A 9,712-nucleotide genomic window follows, 5' to 3' on the forward strand; every position below is an offset into this window, starting at 1 on the left:
GAGTTTTCAGAACCAGGAGGGTCTCGCCGCCATCTTTGTGACTGGACTGAAGCCTGGGACAACGAGAGGGACTGATGCTACTGGAGCTGGATATTTTGCTTGGAAACCAGATAAGAGAATTGAACAAGAGAAAAGGGGGGCCCCCAATCCTTTATTTTTTTGGTTATTCCACAAACTACTTGTTCATGAACATTTTCAAACTGGACAATTTATGTGCACATTGACTGAACTGACTGACTGAACGTTATATTGAAGGACTAATTGAAATATGTAATATCTTTGTTGAAATGAGCTTTAAAGCTACAGTGTAGAAAAACCTACCCTAATTTTTTTGGAATATTAATTTGAGTTATTTTAAGGGTGGACAATTTAAGTTTTATACCTTAATTTTATTAAGGTAATTATTCTTTTGTGGAGAAAGAAAATAAACCTGAGTTGTTAAAACGTGTATGCTTATCATCCTCCTGTATGACCCTAGAACAAAAGTAACTTTCCTACTGAATTTATTGTTAATTAAATTAAGTAGTGGTTACACACACATAAATAAAATACACACAACAATAACATAAAGTATAGAGACTAACATGGAGCTTAGCATGTAGACTAGCATTTAGATTAGATCTCTCACATTTTGAAAACCTCTCGGCTTCACTGGAGATCAAGTTTGGTATTTTGTCGTTTACGGCAGTATTTTTTTTTTTAAATTAATTTTGAAATAGTTTCAGATAAAATTTATCCTATTTTCTAAAAGAAAAAAAATTAATTAACAAATTACATTTTGTTTACAGTTAGGCATGTTCTTTTGTTTACATTTCTAATGCTTTCCTGAGGTGGAGACGGGAGCGGTAGTGGGGAAGCAGAACCGTCGTTTAGGGGGGCGTTGCTTCCAGGTTGGTTTTGGGATGGACTTTCGGTCTGCCCCAGAAAGCAATCTGGAGGCTAAAGGCAGTGCTACGTTCCATTGCTGACTCCTGTCTATTTGTCCTCTGGGTCTGTATACAGTGGAAAAAACCCACCAAGGCAACTTTGTAAGATGTTTATATATTGATTGACGTGATGTATCATTGAGTCACGGTTTCTGTGCACCGTTTTGTCAGTAGCCTATTGTTGGTAATGTGCCGCTCACTCTGAGGACCGTTATGTTTTAACGTCTTCATGTGGGGGCTGTTGAAATATAACGTCTCCTTGTAGGACCGTTATATTTTAACGTCTTTATGTTTGAAAAGTTTTATTTTGTTTTTTAGAAAGGAATACAGTAAAATTGCAGTAAAGCTTTACGGCGGTTAATTTATTCCGTCTGGTGTAGGTGCCGCGGTTGTCTTCAACAGTGTGAGGTTCATTTTGCCTGTCATGGAAGTAGACCAGTGGCAATGTAAAGCATTACTGTTGTATAATATAAAGGTTTTGTGTGTTAACAATTTTTTTTAAAAAAGCAATCTGGATGCTAAAGGCAGTGCTACTTTCCATTGCTGACTCCTGTCTATTTGTCCTCTAGATCAGTCGTCCCCAACCACCTGGCCGTGAACCAATTGGTACCGGTCCGCGCAAGAAATAATTAAATATGTCCGTTATATGTATTGAGTCTGGAGGAACTATTATTTTGAAAATACTAAACCGGAAGCTGTCAGGAAAATACTAAACCGGAAGCTGTCGGTTACGTCTTACGCGGCAACATGCAGCAGAATGAGTAATTAACAATGGGAACGGTCTCGATCCTTAGTGCAGAACATCAGAGGAGAGGTTGTGGAGAGGAAACTCCTGGAGAACAAGATGGAGTTCCACCCACCTCCACTTCCCACGTCTGTCAAAGGAGGACTGCCAAGCATGATGTCATTTTCCACCACTTCTGTTTTCTTGTGGCGCCCGGTAGGTGTGATGCAAGCTAAGATCCGCTGCCCCAACTCCAACTGCCCCGCAGCACCGGACGAATTCCTGGAGAAGAAAGGCTTCAGCAGCTACGCCAGTCAGGTGTGTGGCATGAACAACAGCTACACCCTGTTGACGGAGAAGCTGAGGTGTCCGTACTGCAAAATGGTGAGGCGGGTGGTGAGCGAGACGCACGGCAACACCGAAGACGTGGGTAGTTGTCGAGAGCAGCGGTACATCTTGTTTATTATTACGTAATAAACAAGTCATTTAGATTTTAATTTCAACACTTGAAGGAGTGTTGATAAAATAAACCTCCTACTTTATTTTGCAAGTGATTTTACAGTTAATGTTTTTATGATAACTTTTTTATAGCTTCATGTAAGCCTATAAAAAGTGTTAAACTTAACAATGAATCTTTAACTTCATCCGTCCATTTTCTAACACCCTTGTCCCTTAGAGGGTTCAGGAGGTGCTGGTGTCTATCTCCAGTTAACGTTCCGGGCAAGAGGCGGGGTTCACCCTGGACAGGTTGCCAATCTGCCACAGGGCAACACAGAGACATACAGGGCACACACACACTCATACTTAGAAGAGAATTTAGAGAGACCAATTTCCCTGACAGTCATGTTTTTGGACAAGGGAAGCTGTACTACACGAAGAGAACCCACGCATGCACAGGAACATGCAAATTCTATGCAGAAAGACCCTGGGCCGGGAATCGAACCCAGGACCTTCTTGCTGCAAGGCAACAGCTCTACCACAGCTCCACCGTGCAGCCCTTTAACTTCAATAGAGGAAAAGTTTATATCTTTTTCATGTTAAATTTGTGACAACCAGAAACTACCATTAATTAGTTTTACCTGTTTTTAAATATTTTCTTAAAATTTTTCCTTCCAGATTTTGAGTTTTAAATTGTTTTTAATTATTGAACTTTTTGTTTCCTCTGCATCTTTATTAAAAATAGGATGTTTTTTTTATTATTTTACGTTATTAGGTTTTTATTTGTTAATTGTATTATGTGACTTCTGTTTCATTATTTTTGTGCACAGCTCTTTGGTCTTGTTGGAGTTTAAAGTTTTCTAGAACTAAATCAGAAATAGTAACTCCAGTGCTGCAGAGTTTACATGCTACATGTTCATTTCTGATGTAAAACACAAAAATTGAATAAATAAATTACTTCTGATGTACCTCTCATGTCGTGTTTTTAGACTCAGTTAAGGGAAAAGGAATCAAATGAACAAACTGAAGCATGAATGTAAAGACAATGAGCCAGGAAATGTTTCTTTTTATGCATTTATTGATTTATTTTTTATTTCTGAGGTGCAGAAAAATATTCATTAGGGAGGTCAAGATCAGGTGAGAAAACTATTGATTTATTCTAATTCTACAAATGTGGATCAAACTGATGAAAATACAATGATATCTGAGAGGAAATTTGATGAGAATTTTATTTTATGATATTTATATTTTATTTAAGCGCTGTTATCCACCACAGGTATTCACACACATCCACAATTGCAGCTGGACTCTGACATGCATCTGGTCCACCAAAGGAAATCACACCATAAATCATGTCGTTGTGCACCGCTGCCCCACCAGTATCACCCTGTAGAAAAAAATTTATATCAATCTTTTATCTTTTAAAACGGAAACGTTTTCTAATCACTGTAGGAAGATATTGAAGAAACAAACGTACATAGCATACATCCTTGTTCGGTGCTGAAGCACGGAATATATGCCCAGTTGACGGCAGGGAAACGGAAACCTGAACAACTCTCATGTCAACACACTGAAGATGTAAGGGAATAGGAGCAGCGATTACTGCAGAGAAACAAGAGAATCGTTAACTTGTTCTTTACTCGACATTCTCTGCAGAGACAGAAACAAAGATTTTCTTTTCATAACTTCAATATTTCTCTCACGTCGTTGATTATTAGGGCTGGCTGTCGTTGCTCCCTCTCCTGCTAGCTGAATAGCATAGCCTCTAAAACACAATAAAAATAAAATGCAAACATACAAGGTAACAATACAGAAAATTAATAGTTATGAAGAACAATGAAAGAACCAAAAATGAATCCATGAAGGACTTCATCCACTGACACAGGAGTGTCCACCTACAGTCCTCAGTGTCTCTGGTCCAACACACCTGAGATAAACAGGTTATGGTTCTGCTGGTGGTCTGATTACCTGACTCAGGTGTGCTGAAACAGAAGCTGGAGGAATGGAGACAGAAAACCTGAAGCCATGTTTTTGATCAGAGAAAGACTTACACTTGAAGACGATGCCTGCAGTCTGGTAGACGAGGAAGTGGGACGTCTGTTACTGGTGTCCGAAGCTTCAGCAAAATGATGTCATGCTGCTGGCCGTAAATCACAGGGGGGTCTTGGATTACTTGATTGTACTGTATAACAGTCCGTGGATGGACTTTTAAGAATGCTGTGTTAGTCCTGCAGAAAAGGTTACATTATAATGACCAGACAAAAAAACCTGACCATAAAACTGTCTTCATGTCTCTTTCCTACCATCCTGGCTCCGACTTCCAGCAGCGAGATACAGTCAGGACCAACTGAGGTTTGATCAGAGATCCTCCACAGCGGGTCATGTGAGTACCATTGCTGCTCTCCAGCCGAACATGATAAAGACGCTCACTTACATGACAGTTTTGACCCCCAATGATTCTCTTCTGCAGAGAAACACCTGAGTTCACTGAAACACCTGAGGAAGAAAAAGGAGAACTTTACTCAGAAATCAGGTGCAAACATGGCTGCTGGAACAGAAAAAGGATAAACAGTTAAAGATTAAAAAGTGTCACAGTTTATATGCAAAGAAGTATCAGTCTAAAAAAGAATAAGAGGGAAGTTTGAGAGTCACAGAGAGCAGCAGCCTCCCTGGAACCAGTGGAAGTGTGTCCAGTGGTTCCAGGGAGGCTGAAACCACTGGAGACACCAGTGTCTCCAGTGTCTCTGACTCACCCAGCCCCAGCAGCAGCAGAACCTTCAGCAGAGCCATTGCTGGTCCAGCTTCCTGTGAATGCCTGCATTCCTGCAGCAGCTTTTAAACTCTGTTCACAACTTCCTGTTGGAAAGAAAGCCACCAATCACAGGACAGACACTGATCTGCGCTGTCATCTGTATACAGAAGAACTTTAACATCTCATTGTTCTAAAGAAACTTGAAAAAGTTGAGTTCTTGATTGTAAACTTGATAAAATAAAAAAAAATTTCTGAAGAAAGCGCTAATCATAATTGATTTTAAGTTGATGGTTTTTTTTAAAGAAAAGAAAATGTTTGGTTTCCAATCTACAAGAAGTCACATCTATCTTTGCTCCCAAAACTAGAATCATTTTGTTTACTGATGAACTGTGAAAACAACCCTCTATAAAAACAGATCCTTTTATTTTGAAAAAGAACAATATTACAGTCCTGGGTGGTAAAGAGCATTTGCATTTGTCGTAAACCAAAATTACATCAAAAGATTAAAACTCACAGAAATTCACCTAATGAAATGAAATCAATTTAGATTTTTAAAACACATTTAAAAGAAACCATTGGTAAATTTTTAAGCAATGTGATTAATGACACAGATCTCTTTCATCACCCATGATTCTTTGCTTTCTACAGTGTTTCTTAATTATTTTGATACATTTGTGAACACAAGAGTCTGAACAGCAGCACTTAGGGTCAAAGTGACACATTTTGTTAGCAAAAGGCTCAAATCATGCCACAACATTTAAAATATTAAAGAAAAGCAAATATTACTCTAAATCAGCCTTAAAGTAAATATGACATGTTCTAATCCGGCGGTTTTCAAAGTGTGAGGCGCGGTGCGAGGGAAAAAGTAAACCGGAAAAGCTATCTGCTTGCTGTCTACTGATGTGAGAGAAACGTCTTTTACGCACACGATCAACTCTGTGTATTTAGGAAAAAGTTGGTACTGTGGGGTGCGCGTGTGGAGCGGGGATCAGTGGAAATGTTTTCCACCTTAGAGGATGTTTTGGCCAGTGATGTCAGTAACGTTACTGACGTCGGACCACTTTTTTCAGTAACGAGTAATCTAACGCGTTGCTATTTCAAATCCAGTAGTCAGACTACAGTTACTTATAAAAATAATTTTTGCGTTACTGCGTTACTATCTTCTATTGTTATTTAATCGTATTTCCTCTACGTGTCTTGTCGAGTGACCGACGTCTCTATGCGACAGAAATGTAAACAATGGAGGGAGATGCGCATTTTGTTGGTGGAAAAACTGGAACTATTTTGAGTTTTTGTCGCCAAGTCCGATTATTATAAGCGGCTTTGGGCTTCATTTTTTTTAAAGTCGCTTGAAAATTTAACGAGTTGCTGGTTGCGCCCTTTTGGGCTCGTTTTTGAACGTGAAGTTACTCATTTGTGGTTGGGAATAAGCAGAGACTCATAATAAATCCCAGAATTTGTCCGTCATTAACCCTCTGGAGTCCATGGACGCATATAGGCGTCTTTTTTACATGTCTGCTTTGCGTCGACGTAGCAGCAAGACTCCACCTCCCCCATTCTCACTTTCAACTTGTGCTTAAAGTGTACATTTTAAGCTACACACCAGTTTTTAAATTGTGTTAATAGGCCAAGTAAAAACGGAGTTATGCTAAAATAAGTAAACCATATTTTTCCGAATGTCAGAAATGTTAAAAACGGGCTTTTCTAGGAACGTGACAGGAAATGAGCTTCAAACGCAAAAAACGAAACGCAACATTAGATTCCTTTGTTATTGGAAATCGCACATCTTCAACAAATAATTATGGGCTGTATCTTGTTGCTAAGAAACGAAGTAAAGTTGCTCAAGTTACGGTGAAAGAGAAGCGGAAACGGAGTAGCGGCGGAAACGGAGTAGCGGCATAGGCAGTGCGATCGCAAAATTGATGCAAAGATATCGGGGCGATCGGTGGCATCCCTAACTAATTTCTTTTTAGCTTAGTGGTTTCTGTTCTGTATATAAAGGATTATGTGAAGAATGAACGCGCAGCAGGCAGTGGCGCTCTGTTTTGTGCCGGAAGACGAAGAGGGGAAACCCAAAGCCGCAATCTGAGCGCAGTGAGGATTGACATGATGACGATGGCAGATCGATCGTTCTTATTAGCAACTGACAGAGTATCAGAGACTGAGAGTATGATGAGATTCTGGCAGTCTGAGAGGCAGATGCTCAGAGATCCAAGCAGGGGAATGGCGGCACTGCGCAGCTGCAAGGAGTCGATCACTACGGGGTGATGCAGAGCCGCTCCCCCAGCAGCTAGTAGTAAACAGCTTACACCCACGGCTATCTCCGGGAGCCAAGGTTTTTCCTATATTCCAAAAGACCTTTTTTTACCTTGTTCCCCCAAACAATTATACATTTTTTGTCATCTTGTTTTGACTTATGAAGTTTTTTCAAAAATTGCATACAAACGAATGAAGAATTGCCTTCATTTTCATGCTAATAATGTTGTAAAACTGTGTTGTTTGCAATATTTTTACATCAGTTTAAGAAATTTACAGTATATATTGTAATTCTAAATTATAAAAAATATTTTTTGTGAATATTTGACATTTTCACAGTGAAATTTTTTTTATTTTTTCAAATCGGATTTTGTTTTTCTGTGACTCAAGGTCCAAAATGCAGCCACAGTATGTCCAAAAGTAAAAACTAAGTATAAATTCATAAAGTTCAGCTTGTCCTGAAAAAAAATGATACCACATGAGGCAATATTATATATATTATTATGGTTTCTTTTAGGGTAAAATCAAAATTGGTCAAAAACGACCTTATGTACCTGGACCCCAGAGGGTTAAGGTAGTTTTAGTCAGTCTCTCCCTGTCCATCATTTCCCGGATGATCTGTCCCGCTGTGTCTTAGTTAATGTCAAGTTAATATATTACCTCTGAATGACGTCAAGCTTCGCGTTGCGCTCCAGAAAACTGCAAACATCGAGACCAATATGAACAGCGCAATAAACGTAAAAACAGCCACGAATAAACGTGTCCGTAGTTGGCAATGATTATAATGGCAAGTTAGCACCGTTATAATTATTAATATTACAGTAAGTGTCGCGGCCATCTGAGCTGTGGAGCTGCAGGAGGAGATCTGTGTGCTGCGCTGACATCAAACTCAGGGGCGTAACGCAGAATCTGAAGGCTGGGGGGAGGGGGGATTTAAAATCCTTCTTGGAGTTTTCCAGACAACAGTGGACCACACAAATTACTCATGTTTTTTATTTTTTGTATTGTTTTTAGTACAATCTCCTCTTCAGTTCAACCTTATAAGTGGAGACACATTGTTGATGTTACCATTATAAAATAGCTTACAATTAAGTATTAGCAAAGATCAATGTGATTTTCACAGGAAGCAGAGCATTGCTGTTAGCAGTTGCTGAAAGTAACTAAAAAGTTACTTTTAATGTAACTTAGTTACTTTCCAAGTCAAGTAGTCAGTAATATAACTAAGTTACTTTTTCAAGGAGTAATCAGTAGTCCGATTAAAGTTACTTTTTCAAATGGGGGGGGGGGGCGCAGCAGGCATTGTGCTCCTTGGAGGGGGGCTCACCCTTTCATACTTTGAAAACCCCTGTTCTAATCAATCATTACAAAATAAATGACAAAATACAAAACTTTATCTTCAATGAAGTCCAGAGGTTTTCAAAATGTGGGAGATCTCTAGTCTACATGCTAGCCTCCATGCTAGTCAACATGGTAGTCTAACTGCTAGTTTCTATGCTAGCCATCAATCCATTTTCAGGAGAGGTGCTGGTGCCTATCTCAAGCGAGATATTTCGGGCGAGTGAGGGGATCATCCTGGACAGGTAACCAGTCCATCGCAGAGAAACACAGAGACGCACACACTCACAGACCAATTAACCTGATAGTCATGTTTTTGGGCTGTGGGACGAAGTTGGAGTACCTGGAGAGAACCCACACAAGCAAAAGGAGAAAATGCAAACTCCATGTAGAAAGACCCCGGGAATCGAACCCAGGACCTTCTTGCTGCAAAGCAACAGTGCTACCAATTGTTCCACTACGCACCCCGATGCTTGGCCCTATGCTAGTCTCCCTCCTAGTCTCCTTCCTAGTGTCTGTGCTAGCCTCCATGATAATCTCCATGCTAGCCCGAAACATCTGCACAATTGAGGCTCCAAATATATTTCATGACTGAGAAACACTAACCTGTTAATACCTCAGACCATCCACTATATATAGAATTCATTTCATGGGCAGTGGACTGCTATCCAAAAGCCATTTCTTTTGTTTATATGGAGTTTTATTTTGTAAATGCACACAGAACACTACAGTGGTCACTAGTGCATCATACAATACACTGCCAACAACTGGCCATTCACTGCAAGTGCAAGAAAATTTATTTGAATCCAATATGGCCGACACATGAAAAAGCATGCTGACCCACTGAGGAATATCCAGTCCTTCCTTCTACTGTAGAAACTCTTGCAGGTAAAAAATATATTGTGACATGAAGCAACCCCTAAAGACTAACACTACTGATGTAGTTTAAAATTAACAAGTTTGTATTTGGAGAAATTAAAAATGATCAACTGTCCACTAAAGTGGAGGTCATGCATCAGTGGCGATATTTTGACAGGTATTTACTGACTTCATTACTATGACTTTAGATACACAATATGCATCATTTCCAGCAAATATTTTGGCTAGAAAAACATTCCATTTTGATTCTTAACTTGAAAATTTCAGGAAAAAGTACATTGTTGCCATTTTATTTTGTATCAAGCTTAGGCTTTATTGTGGTTCTTAAAAAAACTATTTTTATTCATATTTAAATGTTTAAATTACATATATTCATTCCATACTGACCATGATGGACAGAGT

At 39.3% G+C, this 9,712-nt stretch overlaps 1 protein-coding gene across 1 annotated transcript; it reads right to left on the reverse strand.

Moving 5' to 3' along the window:
- Positions 1 to 3,146: 3,146 nt before the first annotated feature.
- Positions 3,147 to 4,901, reverse strand: LOC122820188 (putative trypsin-6). Its single transcript, XM_044097404.1, has 6 exons — positions 4,842 to 4,901; positions 4,392 to 4,584; positions 4,140 to 4,316; positions 3,792 to 3,853; positions 3,566 to 3,690; positions 3,147 to 3,475 (listed from the first exon to the last, which is right to left on the reverse strand). Exons 1-6 carry the CDS (start codon positions 4,876 to 4,878, stop codon positions 3,338 to 3,340), a joined length of 732 nt encoding a protein of 243 aa, XP_043953339.1. The 5' UTR covers positions 4,879 to 4,901; the 3' UTR covers positions 3,147 to 3,337.
- Positions 4,902 to 9,712: the final 4,811 nt, after the last annotated feature.

This window comes from Gambusia affinis, linkage group LG02 (genome assembly GCF_019740435.1).
Source record: "Gambusia affinis linkage group LG02, SWU_Gaff_1.0, whole genome shotgun sequence".
Taxonomy (NCBI): domain Eukaryota; kingdom Metazoa; phylum Chordata; class Actinopteri; order Cyprinodontiformes; family Poeciliidae; genus Gambusia; species Gambusia affinis.

Bases quoted from the DNA above. Each gene is read 5' to 3' on its own strand.
- LOC122820188 (XM_044097404.1), bottom strand. From the start codon at position 4,878: ATGGCTCTGCTGAAGGTTCTGCTGCTGCTGGGGCTGG. The intron at 4,317-4,391 runs GTAGGAAAGAGA...CCTTTTCTGCAG, and splicing joins TGGAAGTCGGAGCCAGGATG to GACTAACACAGCATTCTTAA. The intron at 3,476-3,565 runs GTACGTTTGTTT...TTTTTTCTACAG, and splicing joins CGAACAAGGATGTATGCTAT to GGTGATACTGGTGGGGCAGC.